At 43.7% G+C, this 17,156-nt stretch overlaps 1 protein-coding gene across 1 annotated transcript in view; it reads left to right on the top strand.

Annotated features, from left to right (window-relative positions):
- Window positions 1–17,156, top strand: part of Smyd2 (SET and MYND domain containing 2) — a 47,734-nt gene that overhangs the window by 27,854 nt on the left and 2,724 nt on the right. Inside the window, exons 4-10 of the mRNA XM_026379925.2 lie at window positions 2,201–2,261; window positions 2,969–3,093; window positions 9,109–9,176; window positions 11,679–11,781; window positions 13,729–13,839; window positions 14,730–14,850; window positions 15,995–16,169. Of these exons, the coding sequence (XP_026235710.1) occupies window positions 2,201–2,261; window positions 2,969–3,093; window positions 9,109–9,176; window positions 11,679–11,781; window positions 13,729–13,839; window positions 14,730–14,850; window positions 15,995–16,169 (764 nt within the window). The remainder of the gene's footprint in view (window positions 1–2,200; window positions 2,262–2,968; window positions 3,094–9,108; window positions 9,177–11,678; window positions 11,782–13,728; window positions 13,840–14,729; window positions 14,851–15,994; window positions 16,170–17,156) is intronic.

Raw genomic sequence — 17,156 nt, 5'->3', positions numbered from 1 at the left:
TGACCGATGGTGATGATATCCTGTTGAACATCTGTGGATGCCGTTCATGTCCGTGTGGAAGTGTGGGAGGAACACTGCAGGCTTGAGCTTGGTTCACTGTCTGCCCTGGGCAGTTAGGGTGTTCCTTAACCCAGACCAGAAGTGTAGCCACACCTATTAAATCCTAGGTTTTCTTTGAAACCAATTTACATAGAAAAACCTGACTACAAATAATTACTAGAGCTTCCTCAGGAACCAGACCAGTCTGAGAAACTTTGAGATTTTCCCTCTTTCCTTTCTGACTGGAATGCACGGCTGTCCCCTTTTCCTTTCTGCTCTTTGCTGTCTCCTTATTTTCTTGCCTGCACATAGGCAGGGATGCAGAGCATGCCACCAGGATGATGGCACGTGCAGAGAAGAGAAAGAGTGGCAAAGTAGAAACTGAGGCAAGTTGGGGAAGGAAGAAGAAAGAGATGGTGTTCTCCAAAGATGATACGAGACTGTTTCCCCCTGTTTGGTTAGGATCACTGAACACATTATCTTCAGTGGCCCAAACTGAGAATGGGGAAGCAGCATAGGACTGGCTTGTCCCTGTGGCCACTGCAGTAGATGGTATGAAGTCCAGGAGGCATGAATCCGTGGAAGTCTTTTCTCTGTGTTGATGGAGAAGTTGGTAGCAAGGCCTCAGTGTTGTTAATCTTTGAAGGCCAAAAATTTTATCCACCTCTTTCTTCCATATACCTTCTAGCACCTATCCCCACTTAAAATTTGTCTATATTTTTTAGTCTAAACCAAGTGTGAGTGCAGACATACATCTGTACCCAGGTTAGCATCCTGGGGTGTATAAACAGAACACTATGTTCAGCTTGGGTCATGTTACCAAAAGGCCACATTGCTGATCAGAGTAACCAGAAACATTCAAGGGATGCCATGGACTGAGACCAGAAAATCAGAATTGTTTTCCCTGGAGGGGGCTAACTTTTGGGTCCTTAAGAACAATTGCCTTTAAATTTATGCAGAGTAGATGGTAGATAAAATGGGTTCAGGGAAATGTTCTGGCAGGCTGAGGTTCAGGGTAAATAAGCCATCAGATGGTATCGAATTGTGTGTATCTTCAGAGGCTTAGGAGACTGGTCTTCTGACTTACTGGTGTTATTTATAGTGTCATGTTAAGAATTCAGAAGAAGCTGGTCTGCTTTCCTGAATGAAAGGTTTCCCAGGCAAGATGACTTATTAGTCTTACAAAAGTGCATCCTGTGAATGGAAGATTTTGACTCCCAAAAAAGAACTATTGAAATGTTTTGACACCAGGAGGGGAGTCTGAATGCTATGATGAGTTTACACTAGTTTCATTCAACTTTTGTTATAATTACTACTACCACTAATAGTCTATTAAATGAAAAGTTACCTGACCGTCTTTTCATCTCTATAGGCCTTGATGATTAAAAAACCAGGCCATTTGTATTCTAGTAGCTTGCAAAGGATTAGGGGAGACAGGCTACCAAACTACCAAGGGGAAGCTTAACATGTTAACTAGGGAGGTGAGAGCGCCCTGCTAGACCACCTGTATCCCCAAACTGAATAGCCAGATTACAAAGAGGAGGCCTGGGGCCAGCTCCAGAGCTCTGCGTTTGAACTCTTGTCAACACCAAGTTTATTCATGTTCTCAAAGCCTAGCGGGTTTACTATTGTTAGCTCCTCTTGGGGTGTCTAGAACAAAGACAGCAACACGTTTAAAGTGAATCTGGGCTCACAGATACAACCAAAAGTGTTCTTTTTGAAACACAGAATTCGAGATCATTTTAGCCTATGCTTAAAGAAAGTGTAAAATGGATGGGGGGTTTGATTTTGTTCCCTTTTAGAAGGAGAAATAATAAATAGGATGGTTTGCCTGTAGATTCAGCCCTTTTAAGTAAGGGCCCTAAAAAGTTGTTTTCTGGCCCTGTTCTTTCCCATAACAAGCATTTCTGAGCCTACTGTGTGCGTAGTATCCTCAGGGTGTTGGAAATGCAGCAGACACTTCAGAAAGCTTTTTAAAAGAGCCCTTTGGATTTGGATGTTGGGCAAAGCACTCAGAGCCCAAATGGTGGCTCCTTGGGTAGGTAGCTTTCTTTACTTCCTTGAAAATTATTGTTTTTCTTTATGTTGGTGTAAAAGTGAAAGCACTACTTTTTTACACTGGTTGTTAACATCTGTGTCTGATTTCTTCCCCAATTACTAGAAAATCCACCCAGAGAGAACACCTTCAGAGAAACTGTTAGCTGTGAAGGAGTTTGAATCACGTAAGTCTTTCTGTGACCTGCTAGGCAGTTATTTTAGCCACAAATTTAATATAGATTAGATGGGATTGAAGCAAGAAAGAGGCTAGCTTCATCTCTTAGTAGGGATAGTGATTTTTAAATTATTTATATATTTATATAATATTAATAGTAATATTTAAATTATTTTGACTTGTGTGCTATTTTGAAAAGTGCTTTTAACCTTTTTTCTCTGAGTTGACAGGTTTATTAGGAAATAATTAAAGGGAGATAAGAAGTCATCAGATGAATTATTTCATCCCAAGCCATGTCCTGCTGGCTCTCCCAGCATGCAAAGTATTTTTGGGTCTTTGCTGAATTGCAGTCTGTAAACCAGTGTTCTTATTGAAAGGCATTAAGTCAGGGTGATCCAGTTGCTTGTCCCTGCCCAGGTTCCAAGGCTACTTGGGGGTCCTTGACCACACTAGGTTGGTTATCAGTCATTACCCCTTAGTCCTGACCCCACTGCTAATGGTCAGTTGAAATTTCACATCCTGAGTGACTTCCAATTGTTAGAGCAAGAGAAGGAAGAAATGTCATGCTGTTCTTTCCTTAGGTTTTGTCATTAGATCGAATGATAGGGAAAAATATTGACATTTTGGATTTTACCCTTTCTTTTTCATGCTGTTTAGAGTAAGGAAACCCAGCAATAGTGTTTCCTCCAGGGTTAGTAATGGGCTTCTTACCCACAGATCTGGATAAGCTGGACAATGAGAAGAAGGATTTGATTCAGAGTGACATTGCTGCTCTCCATCAGTTCTACTCCAAGCACCTCGAGTTCCCCGACCACAGCAGCCTCGTAGTACTCTTTGCACAGGTAAGGATGCTGGGGTCAGGCAGTGCTTTGGCCACTCCCTCTCTGAGCTCCTGGCCCGAGCATGAACTCAGCAGGGCTGAAGTGAAATTGAACGTTGGCATCCCTTGATAACAAGGCACTCGGCCCCTGGGTCCTCCATTGTCACACCTCACTAGGTGACCTGAGGAGGCCAAGGTCCTCTCTGTGCTGACCCTCACTGAGTAGGGAGCAGAGGACATCCCCCTTGCCACTGCCTCACAAAGAGTTCATGAGGGCTGGGGATGTGGCTCAAGCGGTAGCGCGCTCGCCTGGCATGCGTGCGGCCTGGGTTCGATCCTCAGCACCACATACCAACAAAGATGTTGTGTCCGCCGAGAACTAAAAAATAAATATTAAAAATTCTCTCTCTCTCCTCTCTCACTCTCTCTTAAAAAAAAAAAAAAAAAAGAGTTCATGAAAACAAAGGAGCTGCCAGTGCTTCAGTTTTCTAGCACATGTCCAGCTGTCTAATTCTGACACCGTTTTACTTTCCTGTTCTTCAATCTTCTATTTGATAGAAAATGTCCTTTTGTCTCTACTGGCGAAGGCTGTGCTGATAAAGCAGAGGTTTACAGATACCCCGAGAAGGGGGCCCTCTCGGATGCCTGGGCAGCCCCACTCGTCCAGTGCATGGAGTCTTTGCTGCAGGTTGCTCGAGGGTCTTGCTTAGAGAAGCACAGGTTTTCCAAGATCAGATATGAGAAACAAATCTAAAAGGCTTCCAGACAACAACACCTTGGAAGTGATTAAAGACTTGGACACTAGGCCATTGGAAAGGCTAATGCTTGAACAATGTTGGAACAAGAGGAAAAAGGGTGCCACCATCAGAATTTGGCAGGATGCAGTCTTCTCCTTGTTGCAAGGGCTGCCCTTCCTGGCCTGACTTGCTACACTGGGTTTCTCTTCCTCCATAACCTTGTAGTTTTCTCTACATGTTCGACATTTCGTTGAAGGGAACCTTCCCATAGAAGGAAAGCCTGGAATGCTATTCTTGGGTGCAAGTGGCTACATCTGTTGCCAGAACCTTCAGTCTCTAGGTGTATGAAGAACCCTGGGGACACCAACACGTTTTTGTCTTAGAATGGAATGTACATCACCTGTTTTCCCTTTGACCTAGTAATTCCATTTTCAGGAATCTGTTCTAAGGAAGCAATCAGAGATATGGTCAGAGATTGACCTGCACATTGTTGGTTTTGGGGTTCTTTTAAAGTAAAAGGAAGAAAGGACTGGAGGGAAGGAAGGAAAAGGAGAAAGGAAAAGGGGCCAGCAGTCAGAGTGTGATTAAACAGATTGTGGTGTAGCCCCTGATTGAAGTAACATAGCCTTCAACACAACAAATAAATTGTGTTTGAAGACTGCCTGGAGATGTGGGAAATGCTGATGACACAGCATGACATATAAAAGCAGGATGGAACGTGTGTAATATGGAAACATCCCTGCGTGGAAGGACTGCATGAGGTCAGTTGGTTTCTTCTGAGGTGTGGGAAGTGTTTGCTTTTCTTTTTTTTTTGAGGCGCTGGGGATTGAACCCAGGGTCTTGTGCATTCGAGGCAGGCATTCTAATGGGTGATTTTTCTGGATTTTCTACAATGAACATGTATAACTGAAAAAATACAAAGAAGAAAAAGGTTAAAAAGCACACTTCCTAGGATCTGACTTCCTTAACAAGACCCCTAAATCACAAGAATTAAAATCAAGAATCAATAAATCGGATTCAAATTAAAAAGCTTCTTCTTAGCAAAGGAAACAATCAATAACTTGAGGAGAGAGCCCACAGATTGGGAGAAAATCTTTACTACATACACCTCCAATAAAGCATTAATCTCTAGGCTATCTAAAGAACTCAAAAAAATCAACACCAAAAAATCAAATAACCCAATCAATAAATGGACTAAGGAACTGAACTGACACTTCACAGAAGAAGAAATACAATTGATCAACAAATATATGAAAAGTGTTCAACATCTCTAGTAATTAGAGAAATGCAAATCAGAACTACTCTAAGATTTCATCTCACTTTGGTCAGAATTGCAATCATCAAGAATACATGCAACAATAAATGTTGGCAAAAATGTGGGAAAAAGGTACTCATACATTGCTGGTGGGACTGCAAATTGGTGCAACCACTATGGAAAGCAGTATTGAGATTCCTCAGAAAACTTGGAATGGAACCACCATTTGACCTAGCCATCCCACTCCTTGGTTTATACCCAAAGGACTTAAAATCAGCATACTACAGTAATGCAACCACATCAGTATTTATAGCCGCTCAATTCACAATAGCTAAACTATGGAACCAACGTAAGTGTCCTTTAATAGATGAATGTATAAAGAACATGTGGAATATATAGTCAATAGAATATTACTTAGCTTTAAAGAAGAATAAAATACGGCATTTGCCAGTAATTGGATGGAGTTGGAGAATTTCGTGCTAAGCGAAATAAGCCAATCCCAAAAAACCAGAGGCTGAATGTTTTCTCTAATATGTGGGTGCTAATTCACAATAAAATTGGGGGCACTAGAGATGAATAGAGTTACCTTAAATTAGGTAGGAAGAAGTGAAGGGAAGGGAGGAGAAAGGATGTGGGGATAGGAAAAATAGTAGAATGTAACAGGCATTATTACTGTATGTATATATGTGATTGCATGACCAATATGATTCTACAACATGTACACTCAGAAAAATGAGACATTATATCCCATCTATATATGATATATCAAAGTGCATAAATGTGTTATACTGTCACGTATAACTAATTAAAACAAATAAAAAAAACCTTACACGTAGAAAGAAAGGTCTTTCATTACTTTTACCCACTTCTATGCCCTGAAGAACCACTGTTAACAATTCAGTGAATTATTTTAATAGACTTTGTTTATGTAGATATATTTCACTCTGTGACTGTCATAATCAGAAAAAAAAGTTATTCCTTATAGGATAAATAATCAATTGAAGTTATGAGATAGAAATAATTAAAAACCTTTCTGATTTTCACATTATCCTAATTTATACCATATTTTGGTAAGCATCCTAAGATGGAGGATTGGGACAACAGTGGAAAGTTGAAGAATTGACATCTCTTAAATTTTTTGAGAAACTAGATTTGTGATTTTTTTTTTTAATGAGACATGCATGTCTGTATGAGAAAGCAGAGCATTGAAATAGATCATGTCTTAAGCTGGGAAAAAAAGATAACTTTTCCCCTTAACACAGTCATACATGTTGATGTGACTTGTCCGTATTGAAGTGATACTTTCATAACAAAGTAAAAGCACTTGCTCTCACAAGTACAGGTATATTTGTGGTGGAAATAGTCAGTCTTTGGACTCGGAAACACAGGGCATTTATTTAAGAGAAAAATACACTCACACAAATCTGTAATAATTCATTTCTTTTTAGACTTTATATTTATCAAATTATAGTATTCATTCTAAGATCGTATGGATACACACAAACATGCAACATCTTTTTTCATATGGAAATTTGAAAAGGTGCATTCAGTATCCCAAGCAAAAATGAGAAGTGCAGCTCCCTCCCCATGCCACCCTGGTCCTGTGCCTCAGCGAATGTCTGCTGTCTCCGCTTCTGAGCCCTTCCTCAGGGAGACTGCTGGGGATTAAGTGGCAGCCCAGCAGCAGCTGGTAGCCAAAGGTGACTGCGCTCCTTCAACAGCATAGTGGAGGTGTGTTTTAATCACTGGGAATGTATACATGGTTGGGAAGTGTATTTTTGGTGTGTAGCCTACATCTGTTCTAAATGCCAATTATGAAAATAGCTTTAGCAAGGCACTTACGCCTGATTTGACTTGAGGAAAAAAGGACTGTGGCCCATACATCTTTCTCGATGTGCAAGTACACTTTTCTTCTCTAGGGATATCTCAGAAGGGAGGGAAAGCTGGCAGGAAAATTGCTATGCAGTTTGGCTTAAACACTATCACCGCCTCCCCAAAAGGAACAGTAATGACTCTTAAGCTTCCAAGAGCCTCTGGAGAAACACCCGCAGTCTTCCCCAGTACGGGGAGCAAGGGCAGGGAATAAAGCGAGTGATGGTCAGGATGGTTCAGCCTGAAGGAACCCAGAGTTGTAGGCTGGTCCAGCTGGGCTCGCTGCAGAGGAGGGGATTAAAAAGCAGAGGAGCAAAAATCCCAACATCCAAGGAGGTCAGGGCCTATCTGTCTCTGGATTCATTTTGATAATTCTTGCTAAATTCTCTTACTGATTCTGCAAAAAGCTATTGTCATTGTGGGTGCTGGACCTTGTCTAGTGTGAGACTGTGTAGGTCATTTTGTACCTAGCCAATAAAGTGCTGGACACATGGTTCATACTCTAATGGATTAATTTTGTTGAATGAATTAAAATCCTAACTTACTTCTACTTAGTGTTGGTTGATAGTCATTGGTAATGGTCATTGAGTAATGTCCCATGACAGACTTGGTCAGGATACTTGGAATTGGCACACAAAAATATAGTATGCTAAGTATACGCCTAACCCCTGGGGATTACAGAGGCTATTATTTTACAACCTGTAGTGCCTTCCCATCTCCCTTTTTTTTTTTTTTTCTCTCTCTCTCTTGGTAAATAAATCAAACCTGTCACTGCCCTTACTTGAGTGTGTACCACAGTTTCCAAGCCTTTGCCAGTGGCCCTTTTGCTTTAAGTGAAGAGCTCCATTAATATTTGAGAAAGCCATCCGCTTTTAGAAGAAACATGGTAGAGTGTGAAGAAGCCAGGCTTTGCAGTCAGACTGGTCTGAATTCTGACTCCTGACATGCTACTTACTATTTCATGTCCTTGAACAAGTCATTTAGCCCAAACCCCCCATCCAGCCTCAGTTTTCACATCTGTAAAATGGATTGCTATAATAATGCAAGAGTTGCTGTGGATTTATGAAGTGTTAGATCTTCAGTATCTAACCTGGAGTATGTGCTCACTGAGTCTGACTCAGTGAGACTCAGTGCTGTTTTTACAAGCTCTTCTGCTGATCTGAGATGTTGCAGTGCAGGTGTGCAAGGGTGAAGTCGTTCAGCATGCAGGCCTCACAGGATCAGCAGGAGTCTGGGCCTTTACCAAAGCTCATTTTGTGACTGTAGACCAGCTAGTGCTCTTCCCAGACCTCAGATTCATCTTTTAGAAAGTGAAGTGGCTTAGTTCCCTTCCAGCTGTGAAATTTTAGATATGTATGGAGAATATTCACTGAGTTGTCCCCCAAGAGACTGTGTGTCCGTGGAGGCCTCAGATTTTTGGTGATTTCTATTTCTATGCATAGTACCCTGCACATTGAGCCTCTCGATAAGTATCTGTGGAAAGAATGAATTTATACAATCTGGAAATTGGCATGTGGAGTCCATTTTCAGCCTGGTCATTCTGAGATCTTCAGAATAGTGAGAGTTGCCTTGGACATGTTGGTTGAACATTTCTTTTCAGGGATGAGAAGGTGACCAGTGGTTGATTTGGCTGAGACATGAAAGGCAAGGCCTCAATTCTCTTGGCTCCTGACCCTTGGTCCCTCTGCCTATCAAAGGGAGGGACAGCAATTCTGTTAGAAGAATAAAGGCTTTTGCAGATACTTTCTCACCTTCTAAGATAGGCCCTGGATTAAGTGGTTCCTTTTTTAAGAGCAAAGGACTTGGCAACGAGCTCTACATCACACCAAAAAGCTGTGGCTTAATTAGAATTAGACCAAGTACCCTGGCTCCCCTGCTAATATGCAGACTGTAGTCTGTGTAGCCACGGGAGTCAGTCCACTGTGTGCAGGCCGGTGCACGGGTGCACGAAGAGTTAGTCAACCCCCACCAGTTCTGCTTTTATTTGTTTACACATGGGACTGCTGAGTAAATTTTTTTGAACAAAGGTTGCCCTGGCTAAAAGGTTTTAAAACCACTAAACTGGAACATCTTCACAGTTAATTTGTTAAAAGTCAAAATTAAAGAAATGATCCCTAAAGCTTGAGGGAAGCTTTAGCTCGTTTTTTTTCTGTCTCTCCCCTTTTCACTACAGGTTAACTGTAATGGCTTCACAATTGAAGATGAAGAGCTTTCTCATTTGGGATCTGCGATATTTCCTGAGTAGGTTGAGTCTGACTTCTTTTCTTTTCTTTGTACTTATTTAACACTAATTTGATTTTTTTTAAGAATTTTTATATAACCCACCTAACTGCATGTGGCAGACATGAAACTCCAAGTGAATTAAGACAGCTTTTTAATCTGCCAGATTTCAAAATATTTCCCCTACACTTAAGGATCTGAAGGTAGTAGTTAGGAGAACAGTTGCTTGTTAAGTCCTGCTAAGCAGAGAGCTGTTATTAAAAGAATATTTTACAGTGTGCATGGAAGGAGCAGCCCATGCCCTGCTGAGAAATTTGCTTTCTGCACGTGTATGCTGTGGAAATCTTTGGGTTTCTTAAACTCAAAGTGAAACATTAATTTCTAAACAAAAAATTGGCCACAGACTTATGTAGAAAATAACAAACTTCTTGTTTCAACTGTCCTTTTTTGAAAAATGCCAATAAAAAAACAGCACAGTTTGGAGAGAGACTCTGCTAAAGTAGTGAACTAGAGAAAAAATTCGAAGAGCTGTCAGATTTTTCTCTATATTTCAGGAGTAATTTAAGAAAGGCTAGCTAGTTGACAAATGAAGATCTTTATAGCTCTGACTTTAATGGAATGTCAACATTGGCTTTGCCCTTGACCTGATGGAATGGATATTTCCAAAATAACTCAGTGCCCTGAAATTCACAGATGAAGTTGGGGGAGCCTTCCTGTATACCTTGTGTCTGAATTAATCCTCATTGTAGATTACGTCCATCTAAGAGGAGGTTGCTCGCTACATACCATAGGGGCCTTGGTTACCTTAACATGTGTGGAAACCCCTAACACTATGCACTGGCCGAGGGTGCTATTTTTACTCCTGGAATGTGTGTGTAGCTGCCAGGCTTCATTCACCAAGTGGGTCAGAAGGAGAAGAATCTGTACAGGTCTGCATCTCCTGAGTACCTGTCACAGGCTTGTTAAAACCAGAGATACAGAAAGTTTCCTCATGATGCTACTGTTCCTGAGACCAGTTCTAAGCAGTTTGAATTGTGATAATAAGGAAAGAGATGTATTTTGGGAGAGATTCTTTTTAGCCTTTTGCTCTTGGGAAAAGGAAGAGAGAGAGAAGAGGCATTGGACTCTGTGGAAGAGGTGTATTACAGCAACTTTGGTTAATCACATGGTCTCTCTAGGGTTGTTGTGCCCAGTATCTTAAAGAGGAGGCTAAGAGGAAGTGGTGGTGTCTAGGTATCACCCTCTTCCTCCAGTGATGATCCAGAACAGGACTTACTTTAGGCCCCCTGCCTTAGTGAGGTTCTCCCACCTTCTTACAAAGATACCCAGAGGTCTATTGAAATAAGGAATTACTTAACACTTCTGCAAGGAGATTTTAGAAATCGTTAGGTAACCACCCTTTTGGTGCCTTTGTTTATCAGATTTCCTGGGCCCTGGTTCCCTGTGCATCACTTGTCGGGAAGCCGGGTGGGCTGTGGTGCAGGGAAGAAGTATTCCCCCCCCACCCCGCCCCCAAGACGAGACTACAAGACCGGAACCTGCTACCTGTGTGTCCCAGGCACAAGCCTAGCTACACACTTTACGCAGACCTCTAGCAGAGGACGGCTACACCCAACCTGGACACAGCACACCCTTGAGCATATTCTCATCAATCTTGGCGACCCCTTTCCTTTTTTGTATTCTTGGGGCAGGCAGGAGAGGGGTTCTGGTCACCAAAGATCAGGCATGTGGCACTGGCCATCAGAACAGTGATACATACATATGTAAGAGTGTGAGCCCCAGTTTCTGGGCAGTTTTAATTGGGGGAAAAATCCCCTTGGGCAGAAATCATATCGGCATTGTGATTTCAAAGGCAGCATTTTCAGAGATCAAGCACTCTTTCCCTGTAGTTTAGAAATTTCTGTTCTCAGAACTTTGACCTTCATATAATCAGAAAGCTCAAAGCCCCTCGCATAGGCGAATCTCTGTCCTTCTCGTTGTCCCTGAAAAGCAGACAGTGAGCAGCAGGAGCAGTAATGTCCCAATTTTCCAGATGAGGAAATTGAGGTGCAGAGAGACTCAAATGGGCTTCTCCGCAGCTTCAGGGGCCACAAGCTCTCCCTCACGCAGGCTTCTGGTATTTCTTGGCATCTTAAGGAAATGTGAGAAATGATCCATTTGGACAAAAAGCCACTTGGAAACAATAACTCATTTGTCTTGTATATAATGTAGCTGAAGGTATTGCGTTTTGGTCCCACATCTACCAGGAAGGAATATTTATGGCATTTTAAAAAATTGTGTTTAACTTAGATAGCAGTGTTTTGGTTTGTGGGTTTCACTTTTCAATATAGAGTTTAAGATTTTAAATATTATTATAAATGCATACAGAACAACTTTTTAGTGTAGTCTAAGCTGGCTTTTACATATCTTTGTTGTTTTACAAAGACTCGTTTCCTCTAACTCAGCAAATAAGTGGCCAAGGAGTTACTGAAACTGTGCTGTCTGTGCTGTTCACAAAACTGGGGTTTCTCTTCTGGTTGACAGTGTTGCGTTGATGAATCATAGCTGTTGCCCCAATGTCATTGTGACCTACAAGGGGACCCTGGCGGAAGTAAGAGCTGTACAGGAAATCAGTCCTGGAGAAGAGGTATGTGGCCATAGGTAGCTGTGACAGTGGGCTTACGCAGTTGTTCTAAAAGGCAGTGCAGACAAAGCCGTGCAGTGTGGGGGAGGTACTTTTGGAGTGACTCCAACATTAAACTGCCAGTGGGAGCACTGGTAGGGAAGGTAGAGGCACCACCAGCCCCTCCCTCCCCCAGCGTAGGGACTGGGAAACAGCAGGTCTCCGTCACCTGCTCACTTATCCCTTCTCCCTTTTCCAGACTTCTCACCTGGAAAAGGCTGGCCTAGTGGATGGCTGTGCGAATGTTCTGAGCTCTTTAAGTAGCTCCCTAGCAGGACATATGAACTTTTAGGCACTGTGATCACATATTTGAAGTTCAATTTCTGTTTAATTTGTAATGCTATTTTTTTTGGAATGCTGTTTTATGGACATTTTAAATATAATTATTGGGGTGCTAAATGAGAAATGCTTAGATTTCTTTGAAAGGTATTAACTAGTTCTCAGGTAGATGAGGAATTGGTGCCCAGTATATAGATTGGCCCCTCTACCCCCTGCTGAGCCCGTTGTGACAAGGGTGTCCTATTCAGGGCCAGGCTGTCTAGGTTTACAAATGTCTGATAGAGGCATCCTAGATTCCTCCTTGTTAAAACATAGTTGCAGTGGGTCAGAGTACAACTGTTGGGCCCCAGAGCTCCTGTGGGCTGACTGGAGGGACAAGGGGTTTGTCTCTTAGACAGGCTCAGCTTGAGCCATGAACAGTGACACTGGAGTGGCCTTTGTCGCCATCTTCTGGAACCTTCTGTTGGTTGCACTGTGTCCATCAGTCATTTCTAAGAAAACCAGGCCAACTGTTGCCGTGTGTGGCAAGGCAGGGCCGGCCACGGTTTCTGTCGCCCGCAAGGTCTCACAGATCTTAAATGCAGTAACTTCATCTGGCGAATTCACTACTTTGGGGGTTTCTTGCCCTTCAGAGAGGAAGGAATCCATTCCTCCTCAGTATCAGAATGAGCCGTGTGTCCAGTCCTGTTCTTTGGCTGAAGAGCTTGGCTGCCCCTGCTGCACCTAGCCCTGTGCTGCTCCCCCGCTGCTTGCCTGGCAGTGCCTGAGGTCACTGGCACACTGGCGGCTTTGAGAAATCCATCTGTTCAGGCAGACATTTGCCTGATTGTGTGGGATGAGCAGCCAGTGTCGTCCCAGAGAGTAGATAATGGACATCTCAGTGCTGGCCCTCTCCATATGCTCCAAGTCTTAGTTATGGACCCTGTTACAAAAAAGCAAGGACAGAACAACCCTGTGAGCCCAGAGGTAAGACTGTCCACTTCAGGATCAGGAACTGCCTGCTGGCTGAGGCCACAGCAGGTGGTGTCCTGAAAGCTTATGTTTTCCCTGCCCTGACTTCTGAGGCCACCAGAGCCACAGGTGTCAGGCTCTAGAGCTGTGCCTCTTGCTCTGTAGCCTTCTGATGTCAGGAGAAGAGGTGAACTTAGCAGGATGTGTGTGTTCCCACTCTCCCCTGTGTGCACCCAGCAGTACCAGCAGCATCACCCAAGCCAGGCCAGGTCGGGAAATAAAAGAGGCCAAACAAAGGCCAGGCAGAGACCACACAGGCCCAAACCCAGGGATGAGTCGACTCTTAGCCCAGTGGGGCCATGGCTTCTGTCCATGAGACTAAGGACACACCCACAGCCTGCTCTCTTTGGTGAAGAACAAGAAGGCAGGGAACCTTTAAGCCCTCCAAGTTGTAGTTTAGGAGCTCGGATTCTGTAGATACTCTACACCGTGAGGAGCTGGACATGTTAGGTGGCTAGAGTTTCAGAAATCAGTGCCTTAAGGTAAACAGCAGGTTCCTCAGTGGTGGCCCTCCTTATTCTCTGTCCCTGCAGTACTACCTCAGGTGTCCACAGAGCTATGAGAGTGGTATGGTTGACTTTCTCTGTGGCAGATTGAAGCTTGACCTTCTTGGCCCCTTAGGTATTTACCAGCTATATCGACCTCCTGTACCCAACAGAAGACAGAAATGATCGGCTGAGAGATTCTTATTTTTTTACCTGTGAGTGCCAGGAGTGCACCACGAAAGACAAGGTATGTCACTGATTGGCCAAGGGCTGGGACTTGTGCTCTGGCTTGGGACCTCTGCTATGGATGAGCTCCCCTGTCTTCCAGGTAGATTTCCTCCTGTGGTGTTTTTGACCCTTTTGACCCACCTTACCAGACAGCCAGAGAGAATCCAGTCAGACCAGGTCTCTGTTGAGACCTGTTCCCCAAAGCTGATGAACACATTTCCATTCACTGTACAAATAAGAGAAGGATCTGCCAGATGCCTGTGTCTTGAAAAGGACTGTTCAAAAGAGGGGGGAGGGAAGAGAGCAGGTGAGACTCGTGTCCAAGCTCTCCCACCTCCTCATGGAGTTCAAGGGATTTACCCCTGCTCTGCCCAGCTTTGGTTTTGTCAGTGCCACCCCTCCTTACTCTCGTCTCTTGATGCATTGTTAGGTGAACACACATCTGCTCATTGCAGATACATTCTTTGTTTCCTACCTAGGGAAAATCATCTAGAAAATCAAGATTTTTGTTTTTATAAAAAGGTAATTGAGTCCAGGCAAGCTCCTATAATGCCTATAATCTCAGCTACTCTAGAAGCTCAGGCAGGAGGATCACAAGTTTGAGGATAGCCTGTACAATTTACTGAGACCCTGTCTCAAAATAAAGCCTGCTGGGATGTATCTCAGTGGTAGAGCATCTCTGGGTTTAATCTCCAGTAATACACATGCGCGCATACACACACACATACACATGGGTGTGTGCTTGAGAAGGTAATCCGCCTCTTAGATATTGTCCAGTTTCCTCCTTTTGTGCTGTAACTTTAGAATGGGCAAGTCCTGCCTCTGTGCAGGAATATGTATTGAGAGGTTTCCTTATCGGTATGATTTCCATGGGAGGTAAAGCCTCGCACTTGTGGACGTTTCCCTCAGGATACAGCCAAGGTGGAAATCCGCAAGCTCAGCGACCCCCCAAAAGCAGAAGCCATCCGTGACATGGTCAGATACGCACGCAACGTCATTGAGGAATTCCGGAGGGCCAAGCACTACAAATATATCCTTTACAACTGTGTGGGCAGTTTACTGTCCCTCGCTGATGAGAAGTGGCAGGAAGTTGGCAAGAGGGAGCAGGAGGGGGTGTATTTGAGATTCTGGATATTGAAGGAGGCCTGCCTCTTGGTGATGTGTGAAGATGTATTGACCATCCATGACATGGCGTCAACTTTGTCACACGTCACTGTGCTCTTCTTATTTCTCCATACTTGACTCCTTTGGTCAGGAGCTGCTATTGCAGAAGACTGGGGAGCCATCCCTGGCAGGGTCTGTTTTGCTGGGTATTGTGCCTTGGGTAGAGCAGTGTCAAGAGTTTTTGATTACTTAAACTCCTCCCAGGGGCACCGAGTAGGGCTGTTGCCACATAGCAGATGAGGTGGCAGTCTTATAGGTGCCAAGTAGCAACTTGCCCAGGGGACACAGCTGATGGTGACACACCTAAGTTCCTAAAGCCTTGCTGATTACCAGAATCCCGTGTTCTCAACCACTGCATTGTAGCATTTTGGGGGGGATTTGAAAAGTGATTGGATTTGTACCCCCAGAGGGCAGACCTTAAAACTGGTGAGAGGAAATTGTGGAAAGCTGTGTTGTTTCTCAGCATAAGAATCTTGGAGGTAGAGGGTGTAGCTAGGTGGTGGTGTGTAGGTTTACTACATGAGCAGTTTGGGGTTCAGTACCCAGCACCAGAAAAAAACCCACACCTTGTCATGGTGGGTACAACTTCACTAAAAAGGCTGCAGCTAAAGTGCTCAGGGTTTCAGTTTGGTTGAGAATTTGAATTTAATGAAAAGACTGAGAACTGATTCTAATCAATCAACATTGTTTATATCAGAGCTGAGGGTCTGTACACTGTGGCTGAAATTTCTTTCCTAGTTTATTTTTTAGAGAAAAATGTAATTCCTTTCTCTTTTGTTTGGCTTTCTGTAATTTATTGAACTCAGGCCTTGCACACGCTAAATAAGCCCTTGGCCACTGAGCTATGCCCCAGCCCTGTAACTTATTTTTTTCAGGTGGTGAGGGAAAGCATGGAGTGTACTAAAATAACTCCTTGAATACTGCCTGGGGAAGGACAGGGCAGCATCCCCTGCTCACCCCCTCCTGCTGTTTACCCCCACTTCCCAGTCATTTCCTTGACACCACAGCACCCCCTAGTGAGCTGCTGGAGATCTGCGAGCTCAGCCAGGAGAAGATGAGCTCCGTTTTTGAGGATAGTAATGTATATATGTTGCACATGATGTACCAGGCCATGGGGGTCTGCTTGTACATGCAGGACTGGGAAGGAGCCCTGAGATACGGTCAGAAGATCATTAAGCCCTACAGGTAATTGCAGTGGCTATTTCGATTATCCTAGCATGGAGTGGGATTGGGTTGTTTCAAGGGCACAGGGTAGCTGTTTCATCTTCCTGTCCTGTGTTATAATACACCTAGAATGGCTGCTACTTCTCTGTAACTACACCTAGAGGTGCAGATGCAGGTGCAGCTGCTTCACTGACCCTGGCCCGCTCCCTGCTCCTAAGGAGCCAGATTAAAGTTAGGCAGGGGAGAGAGTAAAATCCCTCTTCAGGCCCATTCAGGACCTGTATTCATAATAGATAGTTGAAAGTAGTATTAAAAAGCACCAGTTTGCCTCTGATCCCCTTCCAAAGTAGATGGCCCTTATGAACAGGAATTGTTGGTCTTCAAACTCTGCTTTTTCATCACTTCTCACAACTTTTCTTTTTGCCTTTTCAAGTTGCAGTCTCACTTTGCGTATGGGAAAACTGGACTAGCACGTTGTCTGTGGTCATTTAATGCTTCCTTCACAGGTTTGAAGAAAGCAAGTTGGGTTTTATTTTGTAGTAGTAATACTTAAGCCATAGGGAAATGTCCTGTCCCTAGGGGGTTATTAAACTTCAAAGTAGGTGACAGATGGAAGTAGTAGTGGCATTGTCATCTGTCTCTGACTGGGATGGGCTGGATCTGATTGCTGGAGGGCTCCCCAAAGACCTAGACATTATGCCATTTATAAGATCTGCCTAAGATCACAAAGATCAAAATCTCTGGACATTAAACTAGAAAATCCCTGTGTCCCCAAAGCACCCCAGGTGTTTTTCATGAGTTTGAGAAGCCCTCAGTACCTGCTCAAGCTGTAAGACTGGGGACTGTAAAGCTGTGTCTGGTCTGAATTTGTACTGATTCTGCCATCCACTTACCCCACTGTGCCGTGAGTAACCAGCAGGGGGAGCGTAAGGGGAAGCCAGTCCTTAAAGTTTTAGAAACAATTTGTTGGATTAGAAATAATCTCAGCCTTCCCATCCTCCTGGTGTG

The sequence above is a fragment of the Urocitellus parryii genome, chromosome 9 (genome assembly GCF_045843805.1).
Source record: "Urocitellus parryii isolate mUroPar1 chromosome 9, mUroPar1.hap1, whole genome shotgun sequence".
In the NCBI taxonomy this organism is placed as follows: Eukaryota; Metazoa; Chordata; class Mammalia; order Rodentia; family Sciuridae; genus Urocitellus; species Urocitellus parryii.
Note: the sequence above shows the minus strand (reverse complement) of the source record. Positions and strands in the feature narration are given on the sequence as shown.